The 20,895-nt window shown below is 41.1% G+C and overlaps 1 protein-coding gene across 1 annotated transcript in view; it reads left to right on the top strand.

The window, feature by feature from the left end:
• The window catches only part of CERS3 (ceramide synthase 3), a 64,631-nt gene that overhangs the window by 19,043 nt on the left and 24,693 nt on the right, over positions 1 to 20,895 (top strand). Inside the window, exons 3-11 of the mRNA XM_073361494.1 lie at positions 2,834 to 3,049; positions 4,788 to 4,905; positions 6,473 to 6,591; positions 12,114 to 12,171; positions 13,202 to 13,252; positions 13,746 to 13,838; positions 15,055 to 15,183; positions 16,440 to 16,546; positions 17,521 to 17,677. Coding sequence (XP_073217595.1) covers positions 2,868 to 3,049; positions 4,788 to 4,905; positions 6,473 to 6,591; positions 12,114 to 12,171; positions 13,202 to 13,252; positions 13,746 to 13,838; positions 15,055 to 15,183; positions 16,440 to 16,546; positions 17,521 to 17,677 — 1,014 coding nt within the window. The 5' untranslated portion in view covers positions 2,834 to 2,867. The remainder of the gene's footprint in view (positions 1 to 2,833; positions 3,050 to 4,787; positions 4,906 to 6,472; positions 6,592 to 12,113; positions 12,172 to 13,201; positions 13,253 to 13,745; positions 13,839 to 15,054; positions 15,184 to 16,439; positions 16,547 to 17,520; positions 17,678 to 20,895) is intronic.

Below are 20,895 nucleotides of genomic sequence, written 5' to 3'. Positions count from 1 at the left end.
ATTTAGTCTGCTTAACAAAACAAAACAACAAAAAAACCATTCGGGAAAACGACTGTATAATGGAGTCTCTCATCCTAGTCTTTAAGCCTTTACGTCTGAACTAAAATATCAGGTTTTAAACATCTGCTTCGTTCTCATGGCGCCTGCTAGCTGTAGTTAAGAGCCTGTTAACAGTCCCGTTATAAATCCCTACTTCTAGGAGTTTATAATTCAGCAATAAAAATTTGCTGTAGGCCAAAATTCAGCGTACAAGTTCTCTGCCCTGGAACAACCGTGATTACCCCTCCCCTCCTTTAATTGATACATATAAATATATACCAACACAATCCAGGCAGTAGATTTTTATAATCCCCTTTTGGTATTTAAAAATATTAAATGGGTGAGTTATTAATGTTTCAATACTGACTACTGTGTAGGGCCAGTAACTTCATGAAAAGTATCTGGATTACCACAGCTCCAGATGACACAGTCCTGTGACACACAAGTTGTTTCACAGGTCTGCTGGCAAGCTCTAGAACAGTGGTTCCCAAACTTTAACAACCTGTGAACCCCTTTCACTAAAATGTCAAGTCTTGTGAACCCCATCCTAAAAATGCATATTTCCAGGGATTTTCTCCTTTACCTGAGTATAAATTGTAAAAGCAGTGATCTTGGAAATATCAAATTTGTTTTTATGACATACTTATTACACACTATTTATTATTAATTATTGTTTATCATGACAGTATTTTTATTACATTATGAAAACAGCAACACTCTTCCAAGATCTCACTTTCATAGCTGGTATCACTTTGAATAAGCCTGTTATATGACAAGGCTCCTAGGTTTCATCAAGGAGTATCAGATGTGAAACAGTATGCAGGGATTTAAGAATCCAACTCAGAGTTCTTTCTACACAAGCATTCAGATCTTGAGCAGTCCAGGCAAACAACACACATTACAACAAAGCTTAAACTTGTTCTTCATAATAATTTTAAAAACAATGCTAGCTGCCTATTTAATTTTAAAAAAGCAAAAAAATCCACCTCCCTTTCCATTTCTTACAAGGAGTCTTGAAGTTTAAATCTCCCCAGTGTGATAGATATGCTTGCTTTGATCTGCTTAGCTCTTGGAAGTCCAGGGGCTCTGGGCTGCTGGCCCCATGCTGCCCGGGGTTCCTAGGGACAGTTCTGTCCAACATTCAGGAATTTTTTCCTGAGAACCCCCTGTAACATTTCACGAACCCCAGTTTGGGAACCATTGCTCTAGAAGAGATTGCTCTCTTTTAAGAAAGCGTCTAAAAATGGATGCACAATAAACTGACTTTTTGCAGTTGAGTAAAAATGCATCTCAGAAATGGACCAAGGTCTGAATCTGGAAAGTTTGCGTGGATGTGCTAGGCTGCGTGTCAAAGCCAGTGCAGGTAGAAGCTGCATGTGAGTGCAAATTTAAGAGCTAGGTGGTATCCTTTGCACTGAACCATCCTTTACGCACGGTTTTACAGAGTAAAAATGGGTTGGGTATGAAGGGAGAATGGGCACGTCTGAGGAGACATGAGTTCATACATGCAATCTTCAGCATGCAAATAATGGCATAAACTCTTAGCATTCAATCCTGCAAAAAACTGAAGACTGTGAACCATCCCAATGGGGAGGAAGTACCACACTTTAGAGTTGGTCGAAATTTTCCCAACAGAGCACTTTCCCATCTGAAAATGCTGATTCAATTAAATTAAATTGATACATTTGCTGTATTGTGTCGATTCTGGTGAAATTTTGTGTAGAAATGACGCGTTTTGACCTTATTCAAACGTTTTGTTTTGACTTTTTTAGTTCAAAACCACTTTTATTTTTATTTTATGGTATTATTCATAATATCAGGGAAAACACCCTGTATGTTATCAAAACAAAACGTTTCAATTAACCCAAAGCAAAATTTTCACAAACTTTTAATTTAGTGGGAAATTCTGATGGGGGGGGGGGGGCAGTCATTTCCTTCCCATTTGGAACTAAGGCAAATTACCACATTGCAGAATTTCCCACAAAACAAAATAGCCGGTTTCTGCACAGCTCTATTTTATGGGGCTGCTCTCTGTAAATATGGTGTTCGGCACTATGGACAGCTGTGTTTGCAGAATCAGGACCCGGGAGTCTTTTGCAACCAGCCTACTAAGCAGGAGTGACTTGACAACCAAACATTAGCATCCTCATCAATACAGAATTGGGTTCCCTTCTGCTTTTTTATCTTGCATTTAATTTAGACAAACAGCACTCTACACAAGTGTTGTGCAAGTCTATCTTGCGTATTTATACACTAGACTATAAATGTGGGTTCGGTAGATCTGATTGATTATTAACTAAGCTATTGTGAATTGAAATGAGCCAGCACAGAGAAACAATTGCAGTCAGCAAGGTCTCTTCCCAAAGGGACAACACTTACTACTAATTCAAAATAAGATAACATAAGTGAAAAAGGAAACAGAAAATGCCCCAGCCTAAGGCATCATTCTAGTTCTGTAATCCTGAAAATGGAGCCCAGCTTCTCCAAATGCTTTCTGCTATCTCTGTTTTCCAAACATCTGAGCATCTGTGCAGGAGGAGAGAGATGCTAGACAGAAGTTAACCCCTCGCTTACCTTAAACAAGAAATTGCTCCTGCAGCTGTTTCATGTAGACAACCAATCAGATTCTCAGTTGGTATAAGTCAGTATAGAGCTATTGAAGACACGGACACCAATTTACACCTTAATTTTCCATTTGCCATTATTTTTTATTAATCCTAACCACATACTCTGAACAATAATTCTCAGTATATTATTTGCTATTGATACACATGTGGTTTCTCTTCAATGTCAGGACAAATTTGAAATTCTTCTTCTACCTGCTTAGCATGGCATATGTATTAAAGACACTCAACAGCTGGTTCTGGTGGGAGAACTTGTGGATACCTGCCAATTGCACATGGGCAGATCTTGAAGACCATGATGGCATTGTCTTTCCAAAGCCATATCAATTATATGCCACAATACCATACGCTTTTGTGATGCTGATGGTCCGATTCTTGATAGAAAGGTAAGAAACTTTTATGTAATTTTACTTTGTTTCTTCCCCTTAGCTCCAAGCATATTAGCAAACTAAAATGTGTTTAGTTCTGTATGTGAATTCTTTCAGAAAGAAGGGTTTAGCCAATGGTGACACTAGAAAGGTATAATACAGGTAACATAGCAGGTGATAAAGGTAGCAGAAGTTTATAGGAATTTTGCCATTATTAAGGTCATGTGACTCTCCACCACCTGCAGTTTCACAGTTTGAATCCTGAAGCTCAGTTTACAAAAGTGGAAAGTGATTGCTCCTGAAGGTATATTTAGAGGCTGGAGTTTGAGAAGAGACCATAATATCCTCTCCCCTAGATGAAACCAACCCATAAAATATTCTGGTGCCCTTTACTTACCTCACACTGGTCCAATTCCTCCTTCCTCTCCCTGAGCCTTCAGATCAGGTGTGTAGGATTGAGATATCCCATGTGTGCAAAATGTAGCAAACCTTCATGTTCTGGTGGGGTTGCAAAGTTCTGCAGGAGCATTTCATGCAGTTATAGCAAAGGTGACTTTGTTTTTTAAATCTGACGCTGAACTTTGAACTGTTGCTGCAGTTGTGATCTTACAGGACAGATTACGGTTGACCCCGTGAGGTTGAGGCATGAGCAAGTGAAGCTTTGCAGTCTTCCCCCCCCTTTTTTTTTTTACTTTGTTCTTTTTGTTTAAAAAACATGCTATCAGTATGGTTTTTATAACTATTTCAGGGTAGAGTGGGGCTATTTGGAAAGTCGTAAATTGGACAAACTTAAGACAAAACCAGATAAAATCACTTGTGTTCAAGATCAAAAATCGTTTGAATTATATGTTTATAACAATTCAGAGCCTTATTCTCCCAAGCAAATGCTTGCCCAATCGTGCCTTGCTTCATTGCCGTTTTGAAACTGCTCATCTGCTCAATTAGCCATCCAGCTGGCCAGCAGTGTATCTGCTTTTGAACATGGAAGGCGCTGACCACTGTTCTGATAATAAGAACTCACTTTAAGCAGGAACACCAGCAGGGGTGAGAGGGCTTATTCCAAAGAGACCTACCTAACTCGGTCAGCCATGCCGGCAGCACGTTCTGCAGCTGTGGGAGGTGGAGCAGAAAACAGCTGCTTCTGCCCTCCATTGCTGTGGGAGATGCTGTGCCATTTGTCAGTCAAACCAGACACCTCATCGAGAACGTCAGTTCGCTGATGGTGACCCTCCTAATAAGCAAGGTGCCTTATTGACTGGAAGGTGCTGAGACAGCCTTGGAAAGGAATAGCTCCCCGTCCTCCCTCTGACCTGGGTAAACAGTACTCCCCAACCGCTCGCCCTCCTCCTCAGACTCGTGTGAGGAGAGCTCCCCTTTCTATTTAGGCTGCCTTGCCTATTGCATAACATCCCCCCTCTAGCAGCCCAGCCTGCCTCTGAAAAATGTAGGGGTGGAAGAGCAAAGAACTTTTCTTTGCAATGTACAGCATTTCAGGACCATATTTATTAAAAAAAAATCCATCGAGCAGTTGTGCAAGCGGTAAGGTGCTGTTTTCTGCTGAACCAGGCTTCTACTGTATGGATACCATTGTTTTTTCTTAAGGCGGCTCTGCTGAAGATGCTCATGAATGTTCTACATCTCCTATGACAGATGAACCAGGTTTCAGATTTAATTCCTTAGCATCCTCGAGGGCCAGCTGAATGCCATTAACCATTGTGCATTTTGAGAGATCTTTTCTGTTGTGTCTTTTTTTCAGATATATTGCCATACCTCTAGCAAAAGCTTTAGGTATAAAGAATGTAACACGAGTGAAGCCGCAGCCAAATGCTATTTTAGAGAATTATTTCCGAAAATGCACAAAACATCCATCCCAAGTAAGGATTCTAATTCTTTTAAGGTGCTTTGGGGGATGGAAAATCCCAACTCTGAATGTTTCAATCAGCTATCCACAGTGACATCATGCATCCAAGGGATGGATTCCAGCTGATCGGCTCATGATGTAATTCACTTGGATTTGTTTTACTGCCTGCTGGCAGGGTACACAGCATCCAAAATATAAAAATGAAAATGTAATGGTGTAATTTCTCGGCATGTTGTTCTAGGTCAGATTGTTAATGTTACTTCTGGTGAAAATCAATAATCCATCTCTAACTCCACTTGGAGAAAGCAGCAATGGACAGCTGTCGGTTAAAAACAATATTATGCTATACTTTAAAGGAATAAAATTGAAACAATAGGCTGGAAGCCATCTGATTGACTCTTCTGTGTTTAGTCATAGGCTGCATGTGGGATAAAAATACCTCTGATCATGTGTGGTTGGTTTTGAAACCAAAACAAGAGCAATTAAAATAAGACTCCAGCATTTTGCAAACGCAGAAAACGAATCGGTCTGTTCGTGGGAGGGACGTACCGCAGCATGGATACTGTCTGAAAACACTCACCTTCTTAACATGGCCAGTGGATATATACTTCCCATACCTAAGAGAAAGGAGTAAGGGCTAGAACCACAAACTGAACTGGATCTTCAAGGTTCTGTTCCTGGCTCTACCACTGGCTTACTTTCTCTTTAGCCTGGTATGGCCAAAGAGGGGCATGCTAATGGCATCAGACCTAAATTGCACATGCAAACGCCTCTACCTTGGGCAAGTAGCTAGACTTCTTCTCTTCTTCACTTCCCCATCTGTACAACAAAGGTGATAATTACCCATCTACCAGTATAGGAATGTCATGAGGATTAATCTTTGAAGATAAGTGCCAAGTTTTAATTATTTTATCTCCGTGCAACAGATGTGGAAACTGAGGCAGAGAGAGAGTGTCATACAGCAACTTTTTGCAGCTGGGAATAGAATCCAGATCTCCTTTGATTCCCAGGCCTGTGACTAAACCAAAAGACCATCCTCCTTCACTTTATACAATATAATAACCAGTTGTCATTGGCTAAAGCCACTTTGTGGCTTCCAGAGTGTCAATGAGTAAGTTACATGGCATTGTACCAAATCCTCCCCGCTCAAATCTCTCATTCATAGCAGTAAATACTGCAGTGATGAAAAACAAATGTTAACTTCCTGAATCCTCTGAGGCAAACAGAAAGACAATTGTTCTTCTTCTAGGCCTGTAAATCTCACATCTGCTTCATTTACATGCATGAGACCTAAGGAGCTTGCATCATAAAACTGCACAATATGTCCATGGCGAGGGGCGAATCAGTGTCCCTTTTTACAGAGAATAGCTGACAGATAACATGTCAATGATGAATGTTCAGAAATTAGATCCAAAAACTATCAGGCAAACTGTAAATAGATCACATTAATGGTTTGTGTTTTAAAAAATTGACTGACCTGCCTATTTCAGGACATTGTTCTTTAAAATACAAAGTCGGTGGAGCTGATACCTGATGTAGATGTTACTTTTTGCCACTGACACGCTTCTTTCCTTTTACAGTCTGAGATGCAAGGCCTGGCCAAAAAGTGTAACTGGACAGTTCATTTGGTGGAAAAGTGGTTTAGGAGACGGCGAAACCTTGAGCTCCCAACGATGCTTCGGAAATTCCAGGAAGCTTGGTAGGAAGAGAAAACTACCTGTTTTGATTATTGTGAGCCTGCATATTTCAAAAGTGGCTACTAATTTTGGGTGCCCAACTTGAGTTCCCCTTAAGTGGGCTCCCTTACTGTAGCTGTGTAGAGCTTTTTGGCCTCAAAGGTATGACAAGCAGAGCCCCTCTAATCGCAAGTCACTTTTGACAACTTTGTAGCTTTTGTGATCCCTTTTAACATTCCCATTTTACAGATGGGGACACTGAGGCATAGGAAAGTGAAGGGACTTAGCCAAGACCCCACTGCAGGAAATTGGTAGAGCAGATAAAATCACCATGGTCCTTTTCATTTGCCTGGTGCCAGGGATTCGCTAGCCCATATTGTTTGGAATAGCCCAATTATTTTTGCTGTCATGGCAGTTAATGAAAGAACCATCATAAGGATTAACATTATAATGAGTGCTATGTAAAGTCCAAATCCTGCCTCCCATGTTCCACTAAATGGAGTGGGTTTCCAGGGAGGATTTAGGGAGACTTTTGAATCTTAAAAATAATGATATGGTAGAATATTGCATCTTTGTTACATTTCAGTAGTGATTTATTTTTGTAAAAAAATTCCCAATTCTGTAGGTCCTATGTTTCACAGTGGATGGGATGAAAACTTGTATGGTTGTGACAACACTAAATTCTGGACTCCTCTCACTTAGATAAATCTTACCAATGTGCTATTTAATATGTATATGCATGTGTTTTCACATGCATGCAGTGCCATTTAATATCAGTTCACTTAATAGATAATATTTTTATTATTGAATCTTTACTGAAATGTTTAGCAAATAGTATGTACCAGAACACGAAAAAATAATAATTAAAAAAAAATGAAGTTTTCTCTTTCTTATCAGGGTTTCTTTAGGTTTGCAAGCAAATGGGTGTCCTCTGTTCATCTGTCTCCAGTTTGATGAGCTGATATTTTACTTCAGCAGTTACTCTTCTTTCTTGAAGCAGCTTAGAATTTGTCCTGGCATCTCACTGAAGTCTTCTCTTTTATTCTTCATTGTGCTTGATATTTGTTCATAAGATGCAGCTACAGCACTTGCTGTCAATGGAATCTTGCAGAGAATAGGAACAAACTTTTGTTTGCAAAAAGTGTGGGCTGAAAGAGAATGTCTTGTTAGTCCTTGTTCAAATATGTATTTGTGCTGCTATCTTGAAAGCCGTTTTGGGGTCCTATCAGGGAGCAGAAACAGCAGCATGTGACTTAAGTGACCAGTGACACAGCATGAATACTGGTTACTCATGGAGAACAGTTTGTGAACATAAACTGAAATATGTTCACATAAATCAGACATTAATAAATCATTTTGAATGACAAAAATGTTCATCAACAACAAAACCTGTGTGCACATAATGCCAAGACAGACAAAGTATTTAAGAGAGATTTTCAAAAGCAGCTAAGGTCTTGTCTACACTTTTACTAGCATAATTAAAGTGACCAAAACTCCTAGTGTGGATGCACATATACTAGTGTAAAGTGCTCATAGCAGTATAGTTTCTACTGGTTTGGAGGAACCAAAATAATCTGTGCCTTTATTGGGCACCTTTATGTCTATATAACTGCATCCATATCAGGGCTTTTACTGAAATAACGATTTTGGCAAAATGAATAATTATGCTGGCAAAACTTTACTAGTATAGATAAGTCTAAGTGATATAGGAGTATAAATCCCATTGTCTTTCATTAGAACCTGTGAGTGAGTTTTGTTTTGGGTTCTGGGATATGTTCAAATTACAAATTCACAGCAAAACACAGTTGAGTGTAAACTGAGGCCCCAGTCTTGCAAAGACTTACACATGGGCTTTCCCATGGAAGTCAATGGGATTGCTCACATGCATAAATCTTTGCAGGATTAGAGTCTAAGAGCTCAATCCCGCAAGATGCTGAACGCTCTGGCCCTGATCCAGGAAAGCATTTAAACACATGCTTAACTTTAAGCACAGGAATAGGCCCGTTGAATTCAACAGGACTATTCACATACTTAAAGTTAAGCACTTGCTTCACAGAATTCGGTATCAGCACCTTACATCATCAGGCCTGCAGTGGGCTGAAAACTGGGGGGTGGGGGGGAACTGCATGAACCCCTGCAAACCGCATATGCTGGGTAAGACGTTGATCTGCTCATTGGCTCCACCTGTGACACTGGCTTTGAGCCAGGGCAGTGCAAGACAAGGTGTGGCTGCCTTTGTTCATACATGCTCTCCTAGGTTACAGCTCTCTCATCTTGTCTCAGGTGCTAATTTACATGAATATAAAGTCATCTTCTCTGTATCAGTCTATGGATTAGTTCTAGTGTAGGCAGCTTCCTTATCAGGGCTCTATCTTGTCTCATCTTCTGCAGCATGTCAAATCTGCTTGGTCATTCTGCAGCTCTGTTTCTTAACAGCATTATGAAACACTGTTAATTAAGAAAACGTTCTCACCAGATTTGGGTCTCATGTCTGTCTCTACTCCCACTCTTGACACGTGAAATCAAGCAACATTTTCATGTTGGTTGGAGCCCTCCTTGGCCAGCAATAGTTGCTTTGAGATAAGCTGGGGGTTGAGTCAGACCAATCCCTGCAGAAAAGGAAATTAGCGTAATGTATTGCATTTCCATCATCTTAAGAAATAGGCATGGAATGCCCCCCTCTCCTCCCACCCAATCCTTCGCCCTTCCCAAATTCAGGACCGTTACCGTTACTCAGACTCCTGAGCTATTACTACAGTGCTGGGCTGGCTAGAATTTACAACATCTCTTTGAGATCTGTAAGGAACAATATGGTTTCAGTTCACTTGTAAGCTTTGTTTGGAGATTTCAGTTCATGTTTTGCCTGGTTTGGATAAAAGCTGTTTAACAAACACCAAGTGCCACATGGCTGCCGCCCAAACCCAAATATCAGGATCAGCGAAATGCTAGCTACCCTGGCCCAAGGGTCAACCAAGATCAGGCAATGAGATATAAACTTGCTCAGTCTGCTACAGCTTTGCTGTTTTCTACCTTTTCTGTTATGAGACCAATAGAAGGTTGTTTGATTCCGAACTAAAACAAGTTGGTAAGTGGTGCCCTCAGTGCCCCGTAGATTTTTAGTTGTAGTTAATGGTGCTCACCACCTTGCAAAAGGTGGTTCTTGGGCCCTTAGGAGAAATAGGATTGTGAAGGTGTTATAGGGCAGGCCACCCTGTTAGCGGGCTTATTCCCTCACCCACTTACTTCCCTGGTCCTTCTCGCATGAACAGAGAGCAACAATACCCGAACTCCAAAGGTGCAAACAATTCAATGTTTATTGGGGTGAACTTCCAGCAAGCGTGATTCCAGTTTCCTTCCTTAGTATCCTCCTTCCCAGCTCTGACACCACAGAGCCTTACACCTGTGTCCCTGTTCCCATTCCTACCCTTAGCCAAACATGATTCCAACTTCCTTACTCCCATTTCCCCCTTTAGCAAAACATGATTCCAATTTTCTTACCCCCATTCCCTGCTCCCATTTCCCTCACCCTCACCCTCCCACCCACACCCACCCACTTCCTCATTGACTACCAATTATATAGTAAAACTTGAGTTCTGCTTAGCTATACCTTAACCAATCATTTTCCTGAAATTTAACTAACCAATCCTAACATATTGTAACATGATTATGTAACCAATTATATCCCACCACCTCAATTAGTTTACACCCAGCAAAATTAATTATACAGCAGACAGGAACAATCACAGAACCAGACAGAGATTATACAGACAAACAACAGCAAAGTGGGAACTATAATGACAAAACAATGCAGAAGTGAGGATTTCACATCCCAGCTATTGATAAGTGAGTTCTTGCCAGACAGGATGCTATCAAACTAAGTTTCCTTTTACATTTTCTAGGCACTTCCCTTTCTCTGGAGGTGATAGGAATACAATCCTGTCCTGATAGTGCCTAACAGCCCAATAGCGTCTTCTTTCAATGTGACTAGTTTGGAATGCGAGGATGTGACCGTTCGCTTCCCAGCTTATGGCTGCCTCTGCTGCTTAGCCAAAGGCCTTAGCCTAAGAACAGGGCCTCAGACTGTCACAGTAAGAGAAGGCCCTTACACCGGCAGACAGTGATTTTGATTCTTTCTTTTATACCTCTATAATTAGCCAAGTGATAAGAATACACCTAAATTCTTAGAGTATAGGCCTTTACAGACAGGCTTGAATATCTATAGCCTAACACACCCCAGAAATGGTGCCCTGGCTGACCTTTACCTTGATTTCCCCTCACCTGGGGTATAAAGAAGTCTAGTCAGACCTTCAGGTACTAAAGACTGCCCCCTTTGGAGGGTCTCATTTATTAACAGAAAAGGCCAACACAAAGTGTAAGTAAAACTTTTATTCCCAGTGTTTTAGCTGGGAGACAGAGTCAGTCTTACTTTTTGTCACACCTGAGTCCATTGCTTGCCTCTGTCCAGGTCCTTTACCAGCTGGGTTCTCTTGACTCGGGTTCCTTTCCTGAAGTCTGGTCTCCTGCCACTACCTGAGAAGAATCTTTCCCCAGAGCCAGAGGTCTATGGAGACCTGCCAACCATTGCTTTTCTCAGGGACAGCCTATGGTTCCTGACAGGCTGGCCTTCCTGCCACTGTTTAGAGGTCCCTTTACTGGGACCAGGCCTTTCTGGTGGCCTGCTAATTGTAGCTCTCCCTTAACGATCTCCTCTCTCTGGGAGCGTACCTTGTAGGTCCTTTCCCCAGTGAGCTCCCCTGACCGGCTTCCTGTCCCTGGGAACAAACATTTCCTCTGTGGGAGACTTCTCTCTAGGAGCACCTTCTCCATGAGAGTACCTACCATCACTAACCCGAAATAACCTTTATACTAGGTCCAGATGTTCGTTTACTAACTAACCTTTAAGTAGCTACCCGGGGCAGTCAGTTACCCCTTAGTTGGGTGTTCAGAAGGCAGCTCCAGGAAGACTGGGCCCTGATTCCCCTTAAAGGGGCCAGTCGCCCCATGACAGGAAAAAGTTCTTATTCAGATGTGACTATCTGACAGTAATAGAGAGAGAGACTATGCAATGGGAAGTGTCGGGCAAACTTAACATAAGATGGTGCTACCAGCCTCACCTATAACATACATACATATATGTCACTTGAAATCGAATTGCCATTTGCTATGGATGTTCATTGTATCAATATTTTTCCAGTGTGAAAGACATTCTGTAAAGGCCATCAGAAGAGAGGGGTTACTTTAGACAATCATAACAGAGAAATGTGCACATTCCTTAGCCATAATGTGGTTATGTAAATCCCTACACCTGGTTAATAATAACTCTTAGCCAATCCAAAAGAGAAATAATTGCATCATGGTGATTGAGAGATAATCATATGGTGATTGGTGGACACAGCCAGGGAGAGGATAAAGCTGTACATTGTATGTCTCAGTAATTGTGCAGTCTCCTGCCACACTGACTGGCTGCCACAATTCCACTTCTGCATAATGTCTATGAAGGAGCAATAATGGTTCTGATTTTCCTTTTTTTGTTTTTGTTTTGCAGCTGGCGATTTTCATTTTATCTCACATCATCCATTGCTGGATTTATATTTCTATATGATGTAAGTTAATTTGGGGGAGATTTTCAATTTTTATCACACTTTTAACAAAATAAGGGCATATTCCCAAGACCTTTGCAGTCAGTGGAAGATTTCCAGTTGACTTCAGTGGGCTTTGGATTCAAACCATAATGCTGTTTTATAAAGTATTATAATCTAAATTACAGCCTACTCTTTTCACCCAGATTTTATATACATTTAAACTTACTATTTTTCTTTCTCAATAAAATGTAATTTTACGTCTAACCAGCATTTTAAGGAAGAATTGCAGAAATCATTATTGTCAGGCAGTGTTGTGTTATTTAATAGATGGGTGGGTGATGGTTTTACAATGTGCCTCACAGATTTCATGTAACGTGGCCATATTTTCAAAATCAAATACCAGGAGACTTTTGTTCTAAATATTTTAGAGTCACATTCAGACAAAAAACAAAAGAACACTTTTTTTTTTTTAAACGTTTACTGGGGTTGCTGTTGTCAATACCCAACATCAATATGTGTGTTCTTGTTGTTGGAGTAGAAGATTTTTCCCTGTAAGCTAATGTTCTGAATGAGTTTATCATAAAACACTGAACAGATGTCATTAACATTCATTTTGAGCAAAAGAACAGCTTTGATAGTTTAGGTGCTCATTTGGCATTTTTCTTCACTCCAAGCACTGTTCATCTTGCTGAGTGCTTGTTCTGATGGAAAGTTTGTGCCTGATAAAGACCATACAAATTCTAATAGCTGAAGCAATGCTGTTGAACAAACTGTACTTATCATTCAAGACATAGGATTTCTTTTATAAAATGGAAAGGTGAAACATTTCAGGTGCCCCCAAAATCTCCCAAGACATTTGGGACGTCATATGAAGAACGGGGACTGGCCTATTAAACCTGGGACACGTGATTGCGTTAGGGTACAGTTGATAGAGAAAATGTAGTATGAGAATATAATTGATAATCCTGCTTCATCCTAGAGTCACTTTTTAAATGCTTCTGAGCTAAGATTGACTAACTGCTCATTCTTTGCATGGTTCTGTCTTCCCCAGAAACCTTGGTTTTATGATATATGGCAAGTGTGGGTTGGCTATCCATTTCAGGTGAGCTCTTCAGAATTGTTGCATTGATCAACACAGTATTTTTGTGGTTTTCCCCAGTGGAGGAAATAGCCCTTTCACAGTTTAGATAGATGCATGGGCTTTTAATATAAATAAACTACTTCAGTTTCAGTTATCAGATATGTGAATATGTTAAAATTTTAATTTGTAAATAATAATGATGGACTTGATTTATTTTCACTGGTTTGCAAATAAATGCAGATGCACTCTGCATATAGAGCAGGTCACTGACAGAGAAGGCATGCTAGAATCTGGAGGAGCTGAAGAAACTGGGAGTTTTGCCTGAACAAAGCCTGAAAGATTTGGCTCTCAGAATGTTTTGCTCCTTAATAAACCTCAGAACATTATTTCAGTTTTCAAACTCAGATTAAGTAGAAGAGCAAAAGAAGGGTAAATAAGTCCATGGTATTTTGTACTCATTTGTTGCAATGCATTGAAATGACTAGTGAAAAAATGAATATTTTCTTCCTTACAGTCCTTGCTATCATCCCAATATTGGTATTACATGGCGGAGATTAGTTTCTATTGGTCTCTGTTGTTTACCCTTGGTACTGACATCAAAAGGAAGGCAAGTATTTACAATTATTTGCAAGCAAAGTCTTTGATTCTCTTATGAGTGTTACTCTTCTGTTAAGAAAACACTGTGGCAGGTTCTGAAATAATCACTGCTTGAACCTTCGAGTCAGTAGCTATTTGATGAATATATGACCAGGATGACCCCAGCCATCCCTTGCCCCCTCAACAACAAGTGGTGGGGGAAGGGGTGAGTGATATCTTACCCCAAAGTAATCGGTCTGTGTAGCCAGGAGTAAACCTCACCTCTGTAATATTTTCTATGTGTGGGTATGAGGCAGGGAGAAGGACCAGGAGTATCTGACCCCTGTAATAATTGTGGGTGTACTAAAAGGTATCCCTTGCCCCTGCAATAAAACAACATCACAGTTCTATCAAATCCAACAAATGGGGAGGTTGGGACTAAAAGCTTGATCCTTCCACTCCCAAACCACAGGCTTTTACCACCTGAGCTGAAGGAGAATTCCCATACCTGGTAACAGTAGCAGGTCATATAGCCTCTCCATGGGGTGAGCCACTAGAGCAGGGTTTCTCAACCCATGGGTCGGAACCCAAAATTGGGTTGCCAGAAAGTTTCAAAGAGTCACACAGCAGCTCCTGTCCCGCAGGGAGGCGAGCCGAGCCAGCCCCGCTCCAGACACTGCAGCCTCTGGGGTCCCAACACCAATCAGGTTTAGCCCAGACATCATGACAACAGGAGTCCAGGTAGACCAAATTTGAGTGAGAGACACTGTAACCCCATGAGCCAGGTCATAACTCCACTCGCACAAATTTGGTCCAGTCAGGACAGCAGGGCCAAACCTGAGTGATGCTGCAACTCCAGGGGTTGTGATGCCCAGATTGGAGAGCCACGCCCAGCCAGCCCCACAGCACAGGAGCTGCGGGAGATGCCACTGTGGGATGACTGCGAGGCAGGACCCAACCCCTCCAGTGGGCAGGATCTGACTAAACCCACTGGGCCTCCACCCCAGGCTTATAAACATTTACAAATGGGTCCTGAGCCCAAAAAGGCTGAGAACTACTGACGAGAGGACAGCATCACTCTAGAGCTTATGCATACAAAGCCGGTGCATTGCACGCCCTCTCTGCTTCCGTTGCAACCTCCAGTTTGATATCCCACCAGTGCCTGCTGTGTCACTACATTTGTTAAATGTCCGTTTTAGAAAGTAATATTGTTTTCTTTAAATTTTTGGTTTTTATTTTATTCGTAGGACTTTATGGCCCATGTCGTTCACCATTTGGCAGCCATTGTTTTGATGGCCTGTTCTTGGTGCAGCAATTACGTTCGTATTGGGACCTTAGTGATGATTGTACATGACACTGCAGACTTCTGGCTTGAGGTAAACCTCACATTCAATTTTTATCACTCAGGTTTTGTTCAGTGGCAGGTTTTTTCCCCTCTTTCCCCCTTCCGTCCCCATTAAGAAATGTTTTTATAGATTTGTAAGGCCAAGGGGACCATTCGATCACCAAGTCTGACCTCTTGTCATTGAATAACTTTGGGCAGTTGAAAACAGACAGGAAGAGAAGTCCTATAGTGTGAAATTAGGGCTAGAATTTCAGCTGTGCACCTTGATTGATCTTCTTTTGCAGTTAAAATTAGACAAAATTGGCCAAGCGATGGGCAAATCTTAAGAGGTTTGGTCTGGATTAGCATCTGAAACATTATCCAGACTCGCTTAACTTCTTATTTGTGGCCTGATCCTTAACAGTCTCTGAGTGTGGCACTCCTGTTGAGTTCCACAAGATGAAACTTGCCCCTCTGCAGCAGGGCCAGCACAAAGTGGTGCTTACGTCAGTGGAGTTACTCTAGATTTACACCAGTGTTACTGAGAGCAGAGAATGGCCCATCAACCTTTGTCCACACTTGGAAACAGCCCAGATTCGGTCAGTTGGGGCCAGTAATTGGGGTAGCTGCACTGGTGATGACCCTCTAAGTGTAGACACGGGTTTGCTGCGGCTTTAGGAATGAGACAATTCTCAGTTAACTCAATCGGTAAAAACCTCATTGTGACAGACGCAGGCTTGGCCAATACACTGGGGGCTGAACCAGGGACTTCCAGAACTAAAAGCATGAGCCTCTAGAGTTTGAATTAAAGAGCCAAGCTGGAACAGACTCATATCCTCTGTGGATCAAGCACTGAGGGAGACAAACCAACATGCCCTTATCTACATGTAAGGGGTCAGCTCTGGTGCAGCTATGCTGATTGCTTGCCACTGATGGCTGAATCAGAGCTATTCCTGTGTGTGTAGCAGGGCCTAAGTCTCCCCTCTCCTGTGTGACTGCAGCCCCTTTAAATCTGTTGCAAACCTGGGGAATGGAAGGTCTTGCAACTAACCTAATGTTCTAATCAGAGAGTTGTTGTAAGGCCTTTCACATAGAGTCCTTTCCTTTTGAGATGAAAGGAACAATATCAACATGGAATATGTTTTGTTATTATTTTATCAAGTAACATTAAAATGGTTGCTATTTTTGCCAAAGTGGATGGGAATTCTCTTTAATCTAAATTCTTAATTATAGGAACTTAAATAGGAGCTATTTCTGAAGCTAATAAATGTCTCTGAACATGTTTGGTTGGTTTTTATTCAATTTCAGTCAGCCAAAATGTTTAATTACGCTCGTTGGGAAAAAACCTGCAATACTCTCTTCGTCATCTTCTCTGTCGTGTTCTTCATCACACGGATTATCCTTTTCCCTTTTTGGTAAGTAACATTTGGTTCAGTCACAATTCCTGTTTCATTTTCTTTTCAGAAGGAGGTTGGTTAAGGTTTGGATGAAAAGGAAAAGGAACTGGATGTGTTGTGGCTTCAGGAGAAGATCTGTTGTTATTTTTCAGAGGTCAGATTAGCAACCATTAAATGATAAATACAAGGGGGATAGTACCTAATCTTGGCTCATTAAAATTCTTAAGATGTGCAGCGTAGCTTGAGTTTACTACAATGGATTTTATGTAGCATTTTTCAGGGACACCAGCTGGTTATATTAATAATATGCCTGCATGTTGATTGCCCAACCCTTTCTTAATTCTCTGTCACTTTCTGCATTTCCAAAATGCCCCTATGTTTTGTCTTCCTGGTTTTTATTGGTGTGGGTTGTTTTTTTTTTTTAAATTAACTGCACAAGTGATCTCCAGTCATTTTGCTTTATGGAGTCTTATGTCCTCACTCCTGAGTTTGGAAACAGTAAATGAAGCAACTGAAGAGTATAAAACAAAAAGAAACAACCTAGCTATGAAATTGAAGATGAGGCTCATGAATTAATTAACAAAGAGTCAAATCCTAAATTCCTTCAGAATTTCTCTGGAATAAGGATTTCAGGATTGGGCCTAGAGACTGGGGGGAATTAGCATTGAAAATGATGAAGAAAATCTTTTGAATAGCAATGTACATATCCTACATACACTTTCCTGTTTGGCGATAATGGAATTTTTTAACCATATTTAAACCATTTATATGCAACTCTCAAAATGCTTGGTTTCGGAAGACCATTTTAATAGCATACTGCACATCTCAGTAGAGCCAAGATTTATTATTGAATGTTTAGACTTTGCACTTTTAAATATTTTGAGTACATAGCAAGGTGATGAAGCTAATCAATTTAAAATTTAAAAAAATCTAAATATCTCAGGCATGCATGTTGTGTTCCTTGTTTTGTAACAATTGCCTTTACTTTTCAGGATTTTACATGGCACATTATATCTGCCTTCCTATTATTCCTCAACAATCGTCATAGCGTATTTCATCTTCAATGGGCAGCTTCTAATTCTGCAAGGGCTCCATCTTTACTGGGGCTACTATGTTCTCAAGATTTTGAATAAATTCCTGTTCCTAAAGGTAAGTAACTCAGGCTTCTGCCGAAAGATGTGGGAAACCTCAAACGCTGAATTGTATCTTTGATAGATTTACACAAAGATTCTTACTTTTTCCTTCACCCATTAGGACCAGATTTTCAATGAGGCACCAAAATAAGGGAAAGATTTTTCAAAAGTTGCACAGCATCCAGCAGCTCCGATGGTGACACCTGTGACCAGATTTTTATATGGACTCAGTTCCTCATGCTCTGAGCCCTTTTGGAAATCTGGCCCCTTATTTGATGCTTACATGGGAGCTGAGCCTTCTTGAAAATCTGGCCTCAAAGCAGAGCTTTTTTGAAAATGTGGAACCTAGTGTAAGAAATTATTACTTGTCTTATGAAAATGAGCAGGTCAACCTTCTAAAGAATGAGAGGAAAGGAGAGGAATCAAATCTTTCAATGCCATATCAAGATAAATAAGACAACTTGCAACCAAAGTTCTACATGAGTGTCTAACTCTGAGCTCCAGTCCCTGCATCTGCTATCCTTACCCATTATAATCTTGGATATTAGGAAAAAAACCCAGATACTGCCTTATATCATGAGACAGTAAAACTTGTCTTTGCAATACCCAAGAGACCAACAAGACTAATTTGCCTAGTGGAAGTATGCTTGACCAAAAGTTGAACAAACGTCTACTGGAAATTAAATGGCTAAACTGGTTGATTTAAGACACAATATGACTTACTAGAGACAATCCTTAGTAAAGGCTGCCCTCTATATCCAGATCAGTATTAACTTCCAGACCTTAAACTGGTGTAAATTGGTATAGCTCCATTGAAGCCCATAATGCTACGCCAATTTACACCAGTCAAAGCCCTTAGAGTGTAATTGCTTATGAAGATAAAACAGTTTGCCATTTCCTAAGTTATTTTCCCCTGGCTCTGTTCATTTGCAGTTTTAAATATTGTTCCATGAGATGTAGACATATAAATGGATAAAGTATATTTTGCTGTTAATGCACTTCAGCCTAGAGCCATAGAATGAGTGTCAAGATAAGGATTGAATGCTGTGGTGCAGTTGGTTGCATTGCACATTTCTAAAACAAAATACAGTGGACTCTCTTGTAGCAATGTCATTCTCTCCTTTCCCTGCTCCCCCCGAGATATTTTATTCTAAACTGAGGCTCGCTTTAACTAGAATTGTGTAGTGCATTGAAACACTTGGGAAGTTTCCTTCTATTTTGAGTTTCATTACAGAGTTCACGCTAAGTGAAATCCTGTCAGCAGCACACCAACAGAAGACTAGTGCACCATTTAAGGCTATAAACTAGCTCCACTGTGAATGGAGGGTTCCTGTGTGAAACTGGCAGGAGAGACCATTTTGTGAGGAGCCATGTCATGTACCATTTGAATGCCTAATGGTGTAGCTGTTGTAGGGAACTGTGCAATCTTTTCACTGTAGCCTAGGTAGGGACAAAAGCAGCATTTAAAAAAAGGATCTCAGAAGAAATGTTTAACATTCTGCTAATTACACCTGTGCCACTCTCTATCAAAACTAGTGAGTTTTTCTGAGGCTCCAGATTATGTAATTTAAAAAGGGCCAACAAGCTCAGTTATCTCAAACAGTTAACGCTGTGGAACATCTTAGGAGAATAGAAATATTCCATTCTGTTTTTTTTAATTATTTTACTTAGAATAGAAATGTGTAAATATGCCACGAATTACACCCTGGAAAGACCTAGTCAAGAACTTTGCTCAGGCACAGATGTTAATTAAGAAAGATGCAGAAAACAAATTCCTTGTAAATCAGGAAAATGCAGATGCCCGGAACGGAATACTGAGTGCAAATGAAAAGTCTATATAATTCTGGCTTATATAATACGAGAGGTCATGGCGCAGGAAGTGAGTCTCCCACAGTACGGCACTGAATGTTGTGTGTTCCTCCCACAGGGGAGTGGAAGTAAAGGGGGAAGAGGGTGCAAAGCGCAATTTGCTTTCAATTTGCTATTAAAATCTGCTCTCCCGGTAGCTTTTTGGGTAGCTTTTTGGCACAGCTCCCGCTTCCCTGTTGGCCAGTGCCATGGCAGGGCACTGCTGGAATGTGCTCATGGACTACAGCGACGAGGGTGGTGTAAGACTCTTTACGGAATAAAAGAGCTCCCCATTTACTTAACTGCTTATGTCTCTGTGAGGGACAGACGTGGTTTATTGTAAGTAACCACTGCCCGGGATTAGCCATCTTGAGCGATAGAAAGGTGTCAAGCTGGCAGCCCCGCTGTGGATTTTTTGTTCTTTACACAGCCCTGTGAAAAGTCTGTGTCCAACAGCACTTTTACAGTGGCAGCAGCCGCAGCGCTAGTCCTCTCCAGCCCAGATGACTTCAGCTGGCTTGCATGTGGAGCCTGTTTTCCACAGCAGTGGCAAACTTGGCTGTGAAATCAGCTTGGGCCTCCAAAGATGCAAAGCCAACTTTTAAAAGAATGCTGCTTGCAAGGCAGCATCGTGAAGGATATAGAAGGGGCTAATACTTTTTTTTTTATGACACATTTATTATTCACATATGCTGTGCCAATAACTGTTGCTATTTTAGTGGAGTACCAGTAAACCGTCACCCTTGCGTTAGCAAAGGTTTTAGTTTCTCTGCCCAAAATGAAGGGAATTCGTTCAGAAAACAGGCCATTTTTGACATTGTTTTAAAGCAACAGCAATCTGCTTAGAATGGGAAAACTAGGTCACTTTTGAACGGAGAAGAAGCTGTTGAAGATGATCAGCTGCATGAGGCCAGATCCTCTGGTGGGGACTCAGCATACCTGAAGCACAAAATGTTTCTAAATCACCTTTGCATCCCCTGTGACCTGACCAGTTCTGTGTGGGCTGGATCCCCAAGGAAAATTATAGCCGCTCCACTGTCAACCGCTCCAAGGCTCTGTTCCAGGAGCTAGGAATCTACCTACCTTTCTTAGGTCCTTATGACTCCCATTACCGGAGTATGTGAGCCACTTCATGATCTTTAATGGAGTTATCCTCACAACACCACTCTGAGCTAGTGCCGTGCTATTATCCTAACTTTGCAAATGGCAAACTAAGGGACAGAGCAGCTAAGCGACTTGCCCAAGGTCACACAGGAAGTCTGTGGCAGAGCAGGGAACTGAAACCAGGTCTCCTGAGTCCCAGGTTAGCCTCCTAACTGCTGAAAAAAACCTTCCTCTGGGTTGGAATGGTAAGGAGACCCTGTTCCTACTCCCTTTTCCCCGGCC

The sequence above is a fragment of the Lepidochelys kempii genome, chromosome 10, assembly GCF_965140285.1.
Source record: "Lepidochelys kempii isolate rLepKem1 chromosome 10, rLepKem1.hap1, whole genome shotgun sequence".
NCBI lineage: Eukaryota > Metazoa > Chordata > Testudines > Cheloniidae > Lepidochelys > Lepidochelys kempii.
Note: the sequence above shows the minus strand (reverse complement) of the source record. Positions and strands in the feature narration are given on the sequence as shown.